The sequence below is a fragment of the Peromyscus leucopus genome, chromosome 6 (assembly GCF_004664715.2).
Source record: "Peromyscus leucopus breed LL Stock chromosome 6, UCI_PerLeu_2.1, whole genome shotgun sequence".
In the NCBI taxonomy this organism is placed as follows: Eukaryota; Metazoa; Chordata; class Mammalia; order Rodentia; family Cricetidae; genus Peromyscus; species Peromyscus leucopus.
In genome coordinates, this window is record NC_051068.1 from 6,883,891 (window position 1) to 6,903,703 (window position 19,813).

Below are 19,813 nucleotides of genomic sequence, written 5' to 3' on the forward strand. Positions count from 1 at the left end.
AAGATTAATTTTTCTAGTCTGTTTAATCACTTCCCATAGTAACACTGGTCTCTTCATTCAACTAATATTCCAGGCAAGCCAACCCCTTCACATCTCCCTGTTATCTGGGTCTGCTCTATTTCATCAATGGCACAACCAAAACACCAAATGTCAAAGAATTCCACTTCCTCTGCACAAAATCCAGTTCCCAGCATTGTCGCCAGATCTGTCTGTGACTCTCTGCCATGAGCATTTCAAAGACTGATTTTTATTTGTATGTGTGCCTGTTTGGGGAGGGCAGACATGCGCTTGTGGGTAGAGGCCAGAGAGTGACATCAAATGTCTTCCTAAGTAACTCCTCACCTTGGTCTCTCACTGAGCTCACAGCTAACCTGTTCAGTTAGAGGGCTGGCCAGCAGGCCTAAGGGCACATCTGTGTCCGCCCCAGCACAGGAGCCGTAGGCACAGGCTACTGCACTTGGCTTGAACTCTGATCCTCCTGCTTACGTGGCAAACACCTTACCTTACTGGTAAACTGAGCCATCTCCCCAGCCCTCCTTTGTAAACTCGTGAAGATCCAGTTTCATAATCTGTAAGGTTAGCCAGAAGACGTACCTTATCTGCCATGTGTGTTGAGCAAAAAGAGGATCTTAATAAAGTGTGCGACTCAGAAATATCAGGTAAATGTCAGTTCTCATGAAGTGCCCAACCACCCAAGAAAGACTAAAACATGTACAGCATGTCTTTGTTCTGGGTTTGAGTTTTATGATAGTTCATGGAAGAAACAGAGTATACTAAACTATTTAACACATATGCTAAATAGATTGCCGATAACTTACTGCAGTTTTCACACACTCTAATCTGGAAAATGAGGACTCCACAGAGAGGCTCTGGGCAGCTGCCACATGTGAAACATAGAAGGGGCCCCAGGGGTGAGAGAATATGATCCATGTTCAAGTTTCCAAAGCTTCGGGCATCAGAACCCAGCATGATGGGGCATGCATAATCTCAGCAGTATAAGAGCTGAGGCAGGAGGATCATGAGTTCCAAGTCAGTGTGGACCATGTGGGAGGAGACCCTTGCCTAGATAAATAAACAAGCGACTTCTCAGCCACCGTCTAGCTGAACATGAGCAAAGGGGCCAGGGTGGTTATACAAATCCAACTAGGATGTTCCATGCCTATTGTTTTTTAAAGAAATGTTACCAATAAAGAGTGAAGGCTAGAAATGGGCCATTTTATTCTATGTTTAAAACTGATCTTAAAAAAAATTATAATTCCAAGATATTAGAAATTGGTGCCATTTCTCTTTCCAACAGGACTCAGCACTGAGCTTCTGCAGCCTTGCGTTCATCCATCACTAATTGAGAAGTCTTTTCACAGCAGAGCAAAGGTTCGCTGCTCAAAGTAAAGATGAATGGGGCAAATCTTGGCCTTCAAGGCACAAGGATGACCTTCCTTCCCCTAAAGTAGCACAGAACCACCCAATCCCAAACAGCGCGATGGGCAGACCCTCTGTGATGGGCAGGCTGTGGACATCGGTCCTTGATGCTACTTCCAGACTGCTTTCATTGGGCAGGTTGTAGTAGGTAGCCATTCCAGCTTTGATCTGGAAGTTTCAACCCCCATTGAGGCTTCGGTGACTGTCACACCTACAAGGCGGGGCCAAGGGAGGCACTGAGAGACCCAAGATCTGAATGGGTGAGCACGCGCTATGTTCCTGGACCCTAGACGGTGGAGGTTGACGGAGCAGAGCTCCAGAGAACACCACTGGACTGCAATACACCTTCCCCAGACCGGCGACCTACCTATCCCTTCATTTGTAAGTCACCCACTAAATAAATCTTCCTTTTAACTACATGGAGTGGCCTTAATAATTTCACCAATAGCAGGTAGCTCCTGGACAGGTCCCTCCACTTTCCTAATTCCTTGGTGGAAGTGCCGACATCAATCGTAAAGACAGTGCACACAAGACAGTGCACACACACCACTTAAAGCTCTGCCAGGAAGAAAGTGGTCCTGAGCCAGCGGCAGCTCTTACAGCCGCCATGAGGAACTGGGTTCGCTTTTTAGAGTTGCGCTCCCAACACAAGTCCAATTACTACCGTCAATGCCATGATCATCCCAGGTTTTTCCCCATGTAACTGTGGTTTAACTTAGCATATGAAGTTGTAGTGGGTAGCCATTCCAGCTTTGATCTGGAAGTTGCAACCCCCATTGAGGCTTCAGTGACTGTCACGCCTACAAGGCGGGGCCCTCCTGGCTCTCTTGGTGTCTGGACCCTGGACGCTGGAGGTAGACCGAGCAGAGTTCTCCAGAGAACACCGCTGAGCTGTGCCACGCCTTTCCCAGACCCTGTAAACTATCCCTTCACTTGTAAGTTACCCCACAAAATAAACCTCCCTTTTAACTACGTGGAGTGGCCTTAATAATTTCACCAATATGAAGTAATGTGTTTCATCATGATGTTTTCATATATGCCTTCTTTTTTGTTTCTGGTGCTTATTTTATTTATCCCTCCGCATATATCCTCTCCCATCCTCCCCTCTGCTCCCTCCCCGAAGTTTATACCTTGTTCTCATTTGTTTCCTCTCTCACTCTACCCTCTCTTGTCTGGGTACCCAGCTTGCTAGACCCCTTCCTCCTCACGAACAGACCACCTTCTAATTTTATGTCAGATGTACTCCATTATCCTGTCTTACCCCAACTTAAGATCTCTTCTTTACCTTCCATGGGCCTCTTTCTAGGCTTGTGATCTACACAAACACACACACACACACACACACACACACACACACACACACACACACACATAAATCTTGATTCTATATCTTAGAGAAAACATGAAGCTTTACTCTTTCTTAGTCTGGCTTACTTTACCTACCATAATGATTTCATTTTTTCTTATGGATGAATAAATTTCATTGTGTATACAAACCACATTTTCTTTATCAATTCATCTGTTGACGGACTTCCTAGTTCCATTTCTTAGCTACCATAAATAATGTAGCAGTAAACGTGAATTTATGACTATCTTTGTGGTATGTTGATTTTAGAGTATACACCCAAGAATGATATCGCTAGGTCACATGGTAGACCTGTTTTTGTTCGTTTTGTTTTGTTTAGCTTTTTAGAGATTTCCATGCCATCCCCACAGTGACGGGCCAACTCACATCTTATCAGCAGTGGAAAAGGACCCTCTTCTGGGCCACATCCTTGACAGCACTTCTTGCTACTGTTTTCTTTTCTTTATTTTTTTTTTTTTGGGTTGTTTTTTGGCGGCAGGGAGGGAGGGTGTTTTTGTTTTTCGAGACAGGGTTTCTCTATGTAGCCCTGACTGTCCTCGGATTCGATTTATACACCAGGCTGGCCTGGAACTCGCAGAGATCTGCCTGCCTCTGCCTCCTGAGTGCTGGGATTAAAGGCCTGAGCCACCACCGCCTGGCTCGCTGCTGTTTTCTTAGTGGTGGCCATTATGACTGGGTTAAGATAGAGTCTCAGAACAGTTATTTTTGTTTTTTTACTTTTATTGATTCTTTGTGGATTTCACATCATGCATTCCAATCCCACTCATCTCCCCATCCCCTCACATCTGCCCTTTACCCTTGCAACCCACCCCCAAATTTAAAAAAAGAAAGAAAAGAAGACAAAGAAAGAAAAACAAAAGCAAAAGAAGGAGAAGACCCTTGTTGTGGAGGCTGTAGTGTGACCTCCTGGGTCACACAGTTCAGTTTGTTCCATTCATCTTCACTTGCAAGTGTTTGTTGCCTCGAGGCCTCTGGCTTCTGCTACACCACCAATAACGTGCTCTCCCTGGGGCTCCTCTTGGATAGCCTGCTGTTGTCCTGTGTCATGGAGATCCTTCTGTTCATCTCCTCCACACGCTCCAACAGTTCATAGATGCGGTGGATGTCGGGGTGGAACAACTCATAGCCCTGGTTCTGGGGCTGGGTGATAGCTGGGTTGGTCAGCACCCCAGCTCTCCCTCATCCTCACTACCCAGGCAAGCTCTCCAGCACCACCTCAGCTAGCTCACCCAATGCAGCGTGCCGCATGGTGTCAGGCCAGCTCTCCTGCTCTCAGGCCCTCAGATCCCGGGTCACTCACACTCATACTACCAGGGCCAGCTCTACAGTTTTGCCCAGGTGAGGTGCAGGATCCTCTCTCCAGATTGTAGGAGGGCATATGAGGGTGAGGGGTGTCGGCTCTCCTGTTTTCATGCCCTCAGCGCTGGCTCACCTGCACCACTACCAACTGGGGCAGCTCAAATGTGCTGCCCGGGCAGGCGGGGTGCAGGGCCAGTGCTCCGGTGAGGTGCAGCTGGTGAGGGGCAGAGCTAGGTCTCCCCCTCCTGTGACCCTGGGGCCGGCTCTCTCATCTGCCACAAGGGGCAGAGGGGGTGGGCATCTTTCCCTCATCCCCGCCACCGCAGGGCAGACAAGGGGAGTGGGGTCAGCTCTGTTGCCCTCACACCTTAAGGGCTGCCTCATCTGCATCCTCAACAATAGGGTCAGCTCTAGTGTGCTGCCCAGACAGGGTGCATGCCTGTGGTGAGGTGTGGAGCCATGTTGCAGGAGTGTGGGGGGTGGGGGGTGGGGGGGTCGGTCGAGTGGATAGCACTCCCCTACTCCCCCACGGGATGGGCCTAGCTCTCTTGCTGCGGTATCCAGGGGCGTGTGGGGAGGAGAGCAAGGCTAGTGAAAGGCGGGACTAACTCAACAGCTCATGGTTCCAAAGAGCCCCTGTGCTAGCACGGGCCACGAACATCATCACAGACCCCAGCTGCAGTAGAACCATGGACCCAGTCATGGCCCTCGATAGCAGCTCGGGACCTGGACATTATCATGGCCCTGATGGCAGCACAGGCCACCTAGATCAGTATGGCACCTGTGGCAATATGGCCCTCGGGCACAAACATGGGCTCAGGTGGCTGTCCAAACCCTGGGCATCTGCAGAGCCCTCCGTAGTAACAGGAGCCATGGACACCACCCCAGATCCCAGCTGCTGCAGGGCCACAGACCCAGACATGGCCGAAGGCAGACCAGCCCTGGTCTGGATGATACCACGGCCCCAGGTGGCAGTACTGGCCACTCAAATTGGCTTGGCCCGGAGGCGCTCATAATAGTCTTAAGTTGAATTTCTCCACTGGCTATGGATGTTGCATATTTTCCCAAGTATACTTGGCCTTGTGTATTCCTTCGTTTGTGAGAACAGTCTGGTGAGGGAACACTGGGAACTGGAGTTGGTTGACTTTGGCAGCTCCTCACACATCCTACATATGAACCCTGTCTGATGTGGACTCAGGAACGAGCTGTCCCATCCTGTGGGCTGTCTCTTCGCTCCGGCCATTGTTTTACTTGCTTTACAGAACTCTTTCAATTTTGTGCCGACTCATTTGTCGATTTGGAGGTTATGTCCTGTGCTAGTGGAGTTCCCTGCAGGAAATCCTGGCCTGTGCCTAATCCAATGTGCTTTCCCTGTTCTCTTCTTGCAGTCTCAGAGTTCCGAGCCTTACATTAAAACTTTGATGCATTTTTAAACTGTGTTTTGTGTAGCATGAGAGATGATAAATCAAATTTTGTTCTTGTACACGTAAATAGCCAGTTTTCCCAGCACTGTTTCTTTTAATTCTCACTCAGTTATTTTTCTTTTTCCTTTTATGTAACATTATTTCCTTAGTCTTCAGCTAGGGTACAAAATCAAACACACAGAAAACAGTGACCCTTCCTATGACCTGGTCCTGAATGGCTATTATTATGAATGGGGAAGGATGGCCGTGGAATCTGCTCACGGCTTACTACGGTGTTTTGTGTGTATTTATATCACTAAGGAAGCTACAAATAATACATATATTAGCCGCTTGTACTTTTGATGTGCATAATTTTACTTTGCACCTTTAGTGTTTATATTTATTATTTTTCTAAACACAATTCCTAAGCGGAGGAGGGGCCTGAAAATGACAAAATTGCAACCAGACCTCCTGCTGCTTTCTCTGCCGTTTTCAGACACCCAAGGGCTCCACGTGCTGCCTCAGACGGCCGACTGGTCATCTTTCCCTCCTCAGCAGTATCTGTTGACGCTTGGGTTCAAAAACAAAGAAGATGGGAAGTTTTTGGAAAAGGTGTCAAGCAGGAAGCTGCCCACTTTCACAGGTGATTGCAACCTGCATGTACAAATTTTGAAATGTCCCCACTTGAAAACCGGGACAAGGCTGGGACTGTGTCACAGTGCCCAGCTCATAGCAGGGCCTGGATATCCAAAATGTTTGCTTTCAAGTCACTATTAATCTTTCTAATTTTCTTTGTGGGCTGATTAATAATGCTTGCAATTCTTATTTCAGGAGAACTCCCCCCAGGAACACACTGTACACAATCATGGAGCTTACCAACTGATTTCTAGCATTCCAGACACCACCACCACCACCACCACCGCCTGTCACAGCCACCAAGAACACAGGCTTTCAGGGACTCGACAATTGGCACTTGCACTGCAGGCATGAGAATCAAAGTTTCAATTCCCACAGAAATGCTGGGGGAGCTGAGTGTGGTGCTAGCCATGGAAGGCAGAGATGGGGCCGCCAGAGCAAGCTGACTACCTAAACTAGCCATATCAGCAAACTCTGGGTTCGATGGAGAGACCCTGTCTCAGTGAATAGAGTGGAAGAGCATGGAGAATGAGTCCTGCCACCAACCTGGGGCCTCCACATGTATGCATGCACACACACATACAAAAACAAATTTAAAAAGGTCACACACACACACACACACACACACACACAGGAAAAAGAAATAGCAAATTATCTATTATCCTTTAAAAACAAATATGAACAGTTTGTCAACATGACTAGTACATGAAATCAAAAACAGCAATGTCAATTCCAGGCCCTGGACTATCAGCTGGTGCATTAACGTCTGCTCTACTCTTCCTTTATACAATTAGTCAAGAGTTTAAATCTCCTGAAGAGCGCATAATTTGATGGTGTTAAGTAATTCTGGCTTAAATTTTCAAGAAAATGTTTACATGGAATTGAAATTTTAGACGTACAGACTGAATTCATGGCCAGGTTGAGCCCGCTCCTTGGGCTGTAACCACATAATTAAGAACTGGAATTTTGCCTGGTTCAGTATCCCCTGAGGCTTATCTCAGCCTCGAGCCATGTTCAAAGTCAATGGCATCTGCACACTTGAACAACACCTGAGTGGAGCGAGACAAGAATCAGACATGTTTATGACAACATTTTTTCACAATCCAAGACAAACATATTCTGCTGAGATATGTGAATTGTCACAGGTTGTCTCTTAGATCTCTCAATCAAGAAAAGGAATAAATGTCAGTTTCTAAAGGGTGATGTCTCCTCTGCCTTCTCCTCATGGAGCTTTTATTGTTAGACATGCGGGCTAGGGATGGAACTAGTGTCCATACTAAAGATTCCTTATCTGTTAATATTGAAATACCTGTTTATAGCTCACTAAAGAAAGCATTCTGAAATGGAATTCTGAAAAAAAAATAAAAATTTATTGTTCCAATTTCTAGAACATAAAACTCCCTTCTCTCTGCTGACCAGAGAAGACACAGTGAGGCTGATGGAGACGGTGGGGAAGCGAATCCTGCCAATCCTGGACTTCATCCGAAGCACACAACTGAATGTGGGTATACGATGAATCTTGTGTGAACATCCGAGATTTCTAAGAGTATGGAAAGCTGAAAGAGCAAACATTGCCAGTGTTGAGTTTGGGGTCTTTGTTGTGGTTGTTGTCTTTTCTTTTGTTTTGTTTTTAAGAAGTGTGAACATCCGAGATTTCTAAGATATGAAAGTAAAGAGCAAACATTGCATGTTGATTTGGTCTTTGTTGTGGTTGTTGTCTTTTCTTTTGTTTTGTTTTTAAGAAAGAAGTACAGAAAATCCCATTTACAAAACCAAGCTAAAGCTAGCTAATGACTCCATCCCCACACATGTCCCAGGGCTACGCTGTGGCCCTGAGAGTTTGTCAGAGGAACGGCTCCTGGCAGCGTTCTCCTTCTCCACACCTTCCTCCCGTCTGATCCAAGGCTGCCGTGAACTTCCATCTCAAATCAATGACAGAATGTTAGCAATCGTAGCGCTTCCCCTTCGTTTACTGAGCCATTGCAGGACTGCCTCACTGTCTTCTCGGGAACTCAGAGGGTGTGTCTGCACACCCGATCACACCCGATCACACCCAATCACACCCGATCACACCCGATCACAGGATGCCACTGAACATTGCTGCTGAGCTGTGTGTGTGTGTGTGTGTGTGTGTGGCCTTCAGATAAATGATGTAATCCCGTTTCACAATCCAGGGAAAGTGTGCTTTCCCCCAATCCTGTGCCCTAATGTCCTAAATGTGACCCAAATTCTTTGCTGCTCTTTTACAAACTGTATGTTATTGTACTGAAAATGCATTCAGAGACCTTCTCATTAATACATTACAAAGGCTGCAGGTTTATCCTCATTTTAATGTTTTCCAAAAGGCCTTAAGTTGGAAATCTTGAAGAATCTCCTTCTGTGGCTTTTGCATCACATCGTTGATTTGATGTTTGTAGGAGAACCAAGGGGGTCGTCATGAGCAGCTACTTAACATCTGTTCAGCAATTACTTGCTCACTAACATCACCCAGCATTTTAGGAAAGCTATAAAATATCCAATCTATTTGCATGATTTGTAATTGTATACATTACAAATACAAAAGTACACTCAGTTAACTGACACCCCCCCGCCCCCCGCAAACCCCCTTCCCTCCACAGCTCTGTTCCACTCAGTTACCTCCATCTATTTCTACTGGTGAGGAATCCATACTTTTCTTACTTGGTTCAGGCTGTTGTGCCAAAACACTGTAGGCCCTGTGGGTTCAACAGTAGACATTTCTACAATCACATAGTAATTGTCCAAGATCAAGGCAAGAGCCTACTGTGGCTCAGGTAAAGGCTTTCCTCTTGATTCTCATAAAGTTGCATTTTCACTGTGTCCCCGGGAGGGCTCAGACAGAAACAGAACAAAAGCTCAGGCACTGATTCTTGCAAGGTCACTCTCCCTCCATGGTGGCTAGTCTACTTTGCTTTCTATTGCTGTGATAAACACCATAACCAAAGGCAACTTGGGGAAAAGAGAGCTTATTTCACCTTATACTTTCAGTAAACAGTCTATCCTGAGAAGTCCTGGAAGGCACTCAACACAGGAACACGCAGGCAGGAACTCAAACAAAGACAGCCAAAAACACTGCTTACTGGTTCCTCTCTCTCTCTCTCTCTCTCTCTCTCTCTCTCTCTCTCTCTCCCTCTCTCCTCCCTCCCTCCCTCCCTCCCTCCCCCCCCCTCTCTCTCTCTTCCTCTGCTTTCTAATACAGCCCCAGGACTACCTGACCTGGTGTGGCACTGCCAACAATGGACTGTACCCTCACATCAACCAACAATGAGGACAATTCCTCGAAGATAAAGCCACAGGCCTGACCTAGACAGCTTCTCAGCTGAGACTCCTTTCCTCCTGGGTGAATGCTGGTTGTGCCAAGTTGACTGTTAAAACCCACCTGGATAGGGCCCCACCCTCACAACCTCATCTTAGCCTAATCACCTCATACCCAGGCCTCATCTCCAAACTTGTTCACATTGAAGCTGGAGGTTGGACGTATGATCTGGGAAGTGACACAGACTTTCAGTTCACAACAGTGTCATTACAGTGCTACAAACTTGGGACTTATTCCACAGTTCACCTTTTATCATAATCCCTTACACACACACACACACACACACACACACACACACACACACCACTTCCCATCCTAACTAAAAATCCACACACATCATCATCGCTGTCATCATCAGGTTATTGAACCAATAAAGTCTTCATTGCCAAGAATCATCACATGAGCATTGGGTGGTCTCTGTCCAAGGCTGCTCTGGCACCTGGCAATCCTGGGTGCACTGGTGGCGATCTGTCTATGCTCTAACTCTCTGGAGCAGCACTTGCCTTAGCTTGTTACTTGTTTAGAAGTTGACCACGTGATTTGCTGTTGGCTTGGACCACATGATGTGCATGAGGGTTGGGCCCTTCAAAGTGTTAGGCAATTTCTGGAAGTCCAACCACTTTCCTTCTCACCTCCCCAAGTGTCTCCTGACCACGTGGAAATTGATATAAGAGTCTCTGTATGAATCTGAAAATGAGACCTCCCAACCACAATTAGAGATTTTTGATAGCCAGGGGTCCTCTGCTGTGGAGTCAGTCTCAAAACAAGAGACACCAGAAGTCTTGTTCTCTCTGTCCATCTCATCTAGTTACAAATAATTTCAACTTCCCCGTCTTTGCCCCTGTTAGAGATAACACTGGGAAGACTATCTTAATGAAAGCAAAATGAGTGAGCCTAAAGTGTTCCTGACACAACATGTACTGGTGTCCAAACACTGGCCTCTGTGTCTCACGTTTGCCCAGCCACGGTTTCATGAAGCAGGACTGAGTAAAGCTGGCTCCCAAGGTAACTTCATGAAGCAAATAATGAGTTGGTGACTAGAAAGAATTCCCACCTGCTACCATTAACAAGCAGTTTTCAATGGTGTGTTTCAAGTTCGTAGTGTGTTTTTGCCCATTCAGATATCAACTGCCGTGCGTTTGAATCAATATACACCGTGTTGTCCATGGGCTTACCCCAGTTTGTGGAACCTGTAAAATAAGGCATTTGCTCAAGGTGTCTTTACTAAGCATTCGGGATCATAGGAACTTTAATTATTCACACTGATTGGGTTTTGTTTGACAAAAGGGCTGTTTCATTGGTTTTTCTTTTTCCTTGTACATCTTTTTTTTTAAGATTTATTTATTTATTATGTATACAGTGTTCTGCCTGCATGTGTGCCTGCAGTTCAGAAGAGGGAACCAGATCTCATTACAGATGGTTGTGAGCCACCATGTGATTGCTGGGAATTGAACTCAGAATCTTTGGAAGAGCAGCCAGTGCTCTTAACCTCTGAGCCATCTCTCCAGCCCTCCTTGTACATCTTGCCTACTTTAATTTTTCTTCTACTGTGAGGGGAACACTTGAGTCCCATAGTCTCAAATTCTTTTCTTTCAGTCACTGACTTGCTCAGCTCCCCCCACACAGGCAGGACTTGAGGTGTCCTCTGCGGCCATGGAGCAGATCTGCTGCCCTGGGAGGGTCGGTCTCAGGCCTGCAGCCTCAGTGACCACAGACGCCGACCATGAGCTATTAGCTAAATTCGCATTTCACTGTAAAGGATCCAGCACCACCAAGACATTGCCGCTATAAGAGAATGGCCAATGCCTGGACAACATCTGTCCTGAAGAACCTTGTTTGTTAGTCATTCTTAAAACAGTGACTCAGACGCAACTTTGCTGATCCACTAAGGTAAAGAGCCATCTATTGGGGGATCCATCTTTACATCTAATCCCAGCAGCCAGGAAGGATACTTTGTGTCATATATGTAAGTGGCTTTACAGTATGAAAATAATATATATTATAGCTTCAGCATTCATTCCAGTGAAGGAGACCCAAAAGACAATATTAATCTTCAACATAATACTGTGCCCAGAACCAGTTATATGAATTTTAATCATTATCATACTGATATTGTCATATAAATGATGATAAATAAGTGAATGTTGAAATAATACTTAAACAATGCCAAGAATTCGCATGATATTTTCTCTAAACATATTAAATATTAACCTACCTTGTAAATAAGAGTTATCCATCCAGTATCTTTTGGAAAAAAAGGCTAGCATAACAATGCACTAAATTATAATAATGTAATAACTAAGTTATAATATCATTGATGAATTTTTCACTGGTTGGTCTAATTTTAAATTTTCCTACAGTGAAGTAAAGGGTACATTGTTTTGTTCTCCACAAAATAAGTACACAAAAGTAGGATAACAATGTATCTTCAACAGGATCTCATTAACTATAAGGTGAGCAAAACAAAATTCAAAGCTTTTCTCTAAATCCTTCCACCAGTCATAATGAGGAAATTTTGAAGTGAGACGGAGAAACCCTGGTTATGAAACAGGTGTCATCTGCTTCGGAGGTGAGGCCCAGAAGTACCTGTGTGATGCTCCACACATGTAAACCGTTTCCCTTACATCATCTCATTGGGCCTCACAATCACTTCCATTCTAGCAATGAGGAAGCCATCCAATAGACAACTTCCTTGACTATTCTGATTCCATTGGATCATGGCACAGACACACAGAATTAAAAATAAGGTAAATCTTGAAATGAGCACCAAAATATAAAAACCGAATTAAATCAGAAAATTAACTGTGAAAATGCTCCAAGGGAACATGAGCTTTGATCTCTTGCATGAGGCAGTAGACAGCAAAGGTCTTCCTGGGCTGAGGGAGGAGCCTGTGTTTCAGACAGTGGTGTCCTTTACACTCTGACACAGTTTTAATTTACCTTCCCCATAATGGCTTTTCCAAGCACACAACACATGGATAAACAAGGATCATTCTGATATTTTACAAGCTACAAATTAAAATATTCCTCACAGCATGTTCCTTGTGGCTTCTAATCCTGTTGAATGTCAACCCCTCACACCCCAGCATCTTTACTGTGAGGGCGTTTTTTTTTTAAACACCCCCTTCTCAAGATTTTAGTCCTAGCCAGATGGTGATGGCAGAGGCAGGTAGATCTCTGAGTTCGAGGCCAGCCTGGTCTACAGAGTGAGTTCTGGGACAGCCAGGGCTACACAGAGAAAGCCTGTCTCGAAAAAAGAAAAAAAAGCTTTCGGTCCTAGTGTCTTCAAGTCCCCGGATGTTGCTCTGCTTTCCCTCTCACTGGGAAAGTGGCCGCTGTTTGTCTAGAACCTTCTCCTCTGTGCTTCCTGACTAAATGCCTAGGAATTCAAACCACAAACTCTCTTGCCATGCATGAAGATTTCTTCACAGGATGGCTTACCGATGCAACTAACCATGTTTTAATACCTCACTAGTTTTACTTTTTATTTCTTCCAGACAAAACATTTAAAATTGTTTCCATTTGCACATTTGAAGTGAACAACAGTATATGCTTGCTATCCATTCCCTGTTTGCAAATAATGTTTCTGTATGTTATGCCGAATGGAACCACACTCTGGACACTGGACCGTGCCTCTCACAGTGTTATGCAGTACCGTTTATTTACTCAGCATTTATCAATAATTGCTCCTAAACCCAGGCGATCCTCCGCCGGAAGCCGGAAGTTTGGACTTGCTGTTTGCCTAACCTCCATTGCACCCGAGTAGGGTTTTCGCTTTAGTCTTGGCCATTTTATTGCCCTCTCTCCAGAACTAAGGGGCTGTTTGATCACTCCTAAGGTCTCACAGGGAGGGCTAACTCTCTGTGCTAGCACTAAATGTTTAGGCTAATTCCTTCATTTTCCACTATATCCTTGATTTTTCTCAAAGCAGCCGCATTAAAACACTCCTGCTAACATCAGATATTGATGTTGGTCTTTTTTCTACTCGGTCTTTCAAAAGCCCTCGTCTTGCATATATACAACATTGATCTATAGCTTCCTGATAGCCAGCATTGCATTTGGTTGTGGGGAGGGAGGGGGAGGGTGGGTGACTCTTAGCAGGTTCTTCCCCCGGGATCTCATTCATATGGAGCACTTCCTGTTTTGTTATGCATCCAGCAATCAGGCTAACAAAGCACTGTTGCCTTCAACTATTTTTATTTTCCTGATGTTTTGGAAAATTACACTAATAGATTATGTTCCCGAGCAAGCTGCAGTCGATTCTGCTCTCTGAAGTTGGCTCACTACAGCACTTCCCTACAACTAGCCCCATTGTTTCTTTTAAGAAGGACAAAGGAAGCAATTGTTCTTCAGAAAGAAAACTGGTTCTCCTCCGATTTGCTTTCCTCTGCTTGACAAAATGCCATTGTTCAGGGACATGTTGCAGCTGAATGGTGGGCTAGCTATTTGATCAGTTCAGACAAGGGATCTCAAGCCCACCAATACGAATCATCACATCTAGAAGTTCGTAGATTTTCATATAAATAACTAATCAGAAACAATAAGTAAAAATGGAGGACCTTACTTGGACAACACAGGTGGCTGGCTATCAGGGAAATAAAGCCAACGGGAAGCAGGCCTGCCTAACCTCTGTTCATTTGCCAGATTCAGGGAAAATAGCAGCTTCTCGGGCTTGCTGTTGGTCACTGTGCTGGCATGACATTTCAGAGTGTCGCTTTCAAGTTGAAGTTCAGATGATCTCTCAGTAATGCTCATTTCTAACAATGTTTTTCTCTTTAGAGGAGAATTTCTTTAGGAAGAAATCCATGTCTCCTTTGAGGAAATCATTTGATACAAATTCACAAACTAAAACAGTCCCTACAAAATACTAAGCAGAAAGGGAGTGGTGTCCTCCGAAACTCCTATTTGAGATGCCAGGATATTTGGGTGGGTGCCTACGTCATCCTAATTTCTAGGGCTCCGCAGCAAATCCAGGGATTCACTGAGGAAAGTGAAGGCAGTGTTAACCGCCTTAACAGACTCACCCAAGAACTCTGCTGTCGCTGGCCCAGGAGTCCCGCGTGAAGGATGATGAAGGATGATGAAGGATACTGGTCACGGGCCTTGCTGTGCTGCTGAGCACTAGCTGCCAAACACCCTCAGGACCCAGCAAACACTCAGGGTTTTATGTTTTGGCCTTGATGTGCCCCCATGTGTCTTTCCTGAAGAGAAATCTGGGGTTTTACCATAAGCCCCATCCCTCCTCTCAGGCATCACAGTCTGCTTTTGCCTCTCTCCGGTGCCTGGCAATACCAAACACACAAGAGGGCCTCCTTATCCTAAGTTGCCCCGTCTTTGGGAAAGCAGAGACACCTGTCTATTCACGCGGGCAAAGCACTGTAGTCTCGCAGAGTGGTCCATCACAAGATGGACCGCGTCAGTCATGGAAGCAGCCCTAGGAGCTGGAGTGAGCCGGGTGAGAACGGAGCTAGTGTGCAACGATCTACAGAGAGATCTACCCACAGAGAAGGGCAGAGCTATTCGTTCAACTTGCATGAAAGTTGGACACAAACAAGATGAGAGGCACACTCTTAGTTGGTATGATGCTTTGATAATGTAAATAAAGTCACCTGTAGAAGGTCATGGGCCTCTGCGAGGACAGCTAAAGGAGCCCAGGTGAAATTTCAGTCCTGGTTTTTCACAGCAGACTCCTTTCTTAAGGCAGGGCAACTGGAGAACCCCTCTCAACAGGCCTGCTAAGAGCCGCCTTTCATGTATATTCACCCCCTTTAGAACAAGTAGAGACCATTTCTAAAGCACAATCTAATGCACTGGAATTCCTGCTGCTTTCAAAAGACGTAAAAGAGCCAGGTCTGGTGGAGCACGCATGTAGTCCCAGCAGAAGTGTATGGTTCTGTGAATTCAACCCCAGCAAGGGCACATATCTAGATAGATAGACAGAGGGTAGATAGATAGACAGATGATAGATACATGATGGATGGATGGATGGATGGATGGATGGATGGATGGATGGATGGATGGATGCATAGATAGGTAGATAGATAGATAGATAGATAGATAGATAGATAGATAGATAGATAGGCAGGCAGATATTTTTTTCCACCCTAACTTGACTGCAGACCCAGAGAGGTCTGTTTCTGTGTTCTGGGTCTGAAACCTTCCCTTTTCGCTGTGAGACAGGGGGATTTCCACGCCTGCTCAGGTGTGATGGAGAAGCTGCACTATGCCAGCCTCCTCAGCCGGCTGCAGAGAGTGAAGGAGCAGGCCCAGGTGATCAATCAAGCCATGGCAGAGCTGGCAACCGTCCCTTATCTCCAGGACATCAGTCAACAGGAGGCAGAACTGGTAAGTATTTGTTTCTCTTTGTTTAAGCTTTCACAGGCCCAGAGCCAACAGAAGACTGATAGGGGCTGAAAAGGCTTGTGGTAATAAATGTAGTCTGAAGGGAGACGCCGGCCCTCATCCAGCATTCAAATGAAGACACTGGAAGATGGAAGCAGTCTGGAACTTTTAATCACTTTAGCCTTTTCTTTCTTCTTCCTTTTTGTTTTGTTTGTTGTTGTTGTTGTTTGTTTGTTTTTCGAGACAGGGTGTCTCTCTGTAGTTTTGGAGCCTGTCCTGGAACTCACTCTGTGTAGACCAGGCTGGCCTCGAACTCACAGAGATCTGCCTGGCTCTGCCTCCCGAGTCCTGGGATTAAAAGCATGCACCACCACCCAGCTTCTCCCTTCCTTCCTTCCTTCCTTCCTTCCTTCCTTCCTTCCTTCCTTCCTTCCTTCCTTTCTCTCTTTCTGTCTTTCTCCCTTTCTATATAGGGAGAACTTTGTAATGTGTAAAAATATAGGAAAAGGTTAATTACTCATTTTATATATAAAGCTTTTTGTTTAAACTGAAATGAAAGTGTGGGTGTGTTTGTGAATGTGGAGGCCAGAAGACAAGCTTAGCTGTCTTGTCTTTGCTCAGGCACCTACCACCATTTGTTTTTTAGACAGGATTTCTCATTAGTCCGGAGCTCACTAAGGAGACTAGGCTGGCCTAGGCATTGAGCCCCAGGGATACACCTGTCTCCACTTTCCCAGCTCTGAGATGACAAATGCTGATGGCCAGGCCAAGCTGTTTCCTTTCTTCAGTGTGGTTTTTAAGGATCAAGTTCAAGTCCTCACACTTGGGAGACGAAGCACTTTACCAACTGAGCCGTCTCTCCACCCCAGCTGAAATTCTAACTAATGTTCTCTGAAACTCCAAAATGATACTGCACAGTCCTCTTCTGTAGAGGAGGCAGGGGCAGGACACATATCTGTATAGGAAGACCACCCTATAAAATGTCCCTAAGTGTAGGTCACCTCCAGCATTATTATACACAGTGGAAGCCACAGCACACACAGTGATACACTCAGTAAAAGTTTGAGAGAAAAGTGTTGATATGTATGTGTGTGTGTGTGTGTGTGTGTGTGTGTGTGTGTGTGTATGGACTTTTTAACTAGATACATTCAGAGAACCAGACATTTTCTTCTTGCACAGACCAAGTAAAAAACTACTTAAAGGAATAGCTTAGAAACAATCTTCAAACAGATGTGTGTATTATACTCATAATTAATATTAGAAAGCATACCACCTCATTTGAAAAGTAATTATTGAACAGTGTGCTGCCCATTCAAGGAGAGGTCTGGAGAGCTTAATGTGTCATAGGGAAGGGATCTTTCCTTTGAAGCTTTAATTGAGAGTAGCTGAAACTAATTATAGACTTGAATGGAATTCACAGCACAAGGGTGAGAACAGCCCAAACTGATTACCTGTAATTTTCAGATAACTAAAGGAACCCTCCCTCTTTGAGATTTTACAGGCAGAACCAAGACGTGAGCTTCCAATATTTATAATATTTATCTAGACTTTTTAAAAAGTGTATTAAATAAATACTGATATTCAGAGTAATCTTATGAAACAGTCTGCCTAGCCCAGTAATAATGCAATGCCTACTAAAGATGAAGCTCGTGAGATAAGTCTGTTGTTCAAGGACTCTATAAGTCACAACTGGTGATAATACTGTCTGACCATCGTGGTGGTGTGCAGAAGAACACCTCTTAAAAAGGCAGTGTGTCCATCCTGCCATTCACAAGGCATTCAACTGTGTGCTGGCTAAGTGTGCTGCTTTCAAAGGGCATATTATAACCAATTTTAGATGATTAATGCTCCTAGAAGATAAGAGAAGCAAAAAAATGTTAATTTGGAAAGAAAATGTTGATCCTGTCTTCTGAAAAGCACATTCAGTATTCAAGTAAGAAAAATGCAGAGGAATTCTCTTCTTGTAAGTCTCTTGAGCCACATACCTATGGGGTTCCCTTCCCCTAGAAATGCTTGTATTTCAAAATATGCACAAAGGGCTCAAAACCAACTTCACTGAAATGTCTTCCAAATGTACAATTTTTCAGTAGCTTATATTTTTGAAAATGAGATTTCATGGAATAATTTCATATTTTATATGCTTCCAAAATTTAGAAAATTAGACAGATACATGATTGAATGGTAAATCAATAGATGGACAGACATATTCATAGATGATAGACAGACACACAGAAAATAGATGTGTGGGTACAACCCCAACATCTGAACAGTCTGTATCTTGGAAGTTTTCATCACTTTATGCAATAGATTTTACTTTCCAGTTTCTAAGTGTGAGTTAAACCTTAAAAAGTAAATCCCAACCTGCCCTCATAGGGTACCATGGAAACAGTGGTGGTTCAACAGAGGCCTCGTGGGTGACTCTGCAGCATCAGAGAGATCATTGAAGGGTTAACCCTTCAGCCTCACATGTTCTAACACAGCCCACACATTCACCATGATAGGATTTGTTATTAGTTTCTGAAATAGGGTCTCACTATCTGGCTCAGTGGAGCTTTGAACTTGGGATCCTCCTGCCTCAGCCTCCCCACTGCTGTGACTATGCTGACTTTTGCTTGTTTGTTTCTTCTGAGATGAAGTCTCATGTGGACCAGGCTTGAAACTCATTACTCCACGAAGCTGGTCTTGAGTCCCAATCCTCCTACCTCTGCCTATCAAGTCCTAGGATGGCAGGCACACACTGCCACTCCTAGCCCATCATATTATTTTCAACTGGAATATAGCAAATGGCTTTTTTGTAGGTAAAGTGTGCTGTTTCATAGGGACCTTTTAAAAAAAAGAAGGAGAAGAAAATTAGTTATTTCAAAATTTTAACAATAGTAAAAGAGTTTAAATGAACGAGAGTCTTTTAAGAGGCAATAAAACAGTGCAGTTTTAGTATTGTCCTCTGGAGAGCTTTTTCATGATGCCTAGAATTATGATCCATTAGCCTCAGGAGAAAACACTAAAACACATTCATGTACTACATGGCATTTCCTGAGAGAATTAACTGCTGCCGTCATTCTTTACAGCCCAAATCTGTTTTTAACAAAACATCAACACTTACTACATTAAAACCTGTATGCTTCCTACAAATTTGGAGGAAGAATCTTTTCATTGTTTCCATATTTTATGTGTACAGCAATATTCAGTCATGACTGGAGCAGATTCGAGGTGGTGGGAAATATGAGTAATAAAATCATCAGCGTACAAATGATTTTTTAATTAGGTTTTAATCTGTGTGTTTAGAGAAGTTATTTCTGTGTGAATTTCATGCTGATAATTTTTATCTTGGTATCACAGCTGCAGTCGCTAATGGCAGACGCCATGGACACCCTTGAAGGAAGACAGAGTGACAAAGAACGTGTATGGAATACAATCCAAAAGGTAAAACTCAGCTGAAGGAAAAATGTGTCTCATCCTCAGAGAAAATGTCCACCTTGGGTCAAACCTGTTGAAAAGATAAAATAAGAAATGAAAGCGGTCCCTGGGGTTGTTTTTGGTATGCCTTCTTTGTGAAGTAAATGCAGTCGAAAGAACTAGAAGTGTGGCCGAAACCAATGATGGATTTGTTTAATTTGTCCCCACACATACTGTGGTCATGACACACACCAACCTTCCTGTTTATGCTCCTTTTCAGTTTTTGTTTAAATGATCTGTTGCTTCATTATTTGTAATGGTAATTTTTAAAACCCTTTTCCTTGGAATTTCTACTGATTCTTGAACTATTTATTTGTCTTTTGTTTTTCGTTTTGTTTGTTTGTTTGTTTCTACTCACTTGGGAAATACATCCCAGCTGCACTCGGGTGGTTTTGGAAGGGGAGAAACATAACGGGTAGTCACTGGTGCTCAAGGCAACATTTACAGGTTGTCGCTGGCCCCAGGTACTCAGGCACTGTGTGACACTACAGAACTGTCTGAAGGGGCTGGTAATGCTATACCTCCAGTGTTCTCCTGGGCAATACATTCGGATTGCTC

At 44.4% G+C, this 19,813-nt stretch overlaps 1 protein-coding gene across 1 annotated transcript in view; it reads left to right on the plus strand.

Annotated features, from left to right (window-relative positions):
* Spata16 (spermatogenesis associated 16) overlaps nucleotides 1–19,813 on the plus strand; it is a 272,366-nt gene that overhangs the window by 220,293 nt on the left and 32,260 nt on the right. Inside the window, exons 7-10 of the mRNA XM_028875802.2 lie at nucleotides 5,984–6,130; nucleotides 7,512–7,624; nucleotides 15,638–15,802; nucleotides 19,139–19,222. Of these exons, the coding sequence (XP_028731635.1) occupies nucleotides 5,984–6,130; nucleotides 7,512–7,624; nucleotides 15,638–15,802; nucleotides 19,139–19,222 (509 nt within the window). The remainder of the gene's footprint in view (nucleotides 1–5,983; nucleotides 6,131–7,511; nucleotides 7,625–15,637; nucleotides 15,803–19,138; nucleotides 19,223–19,813) is intronic.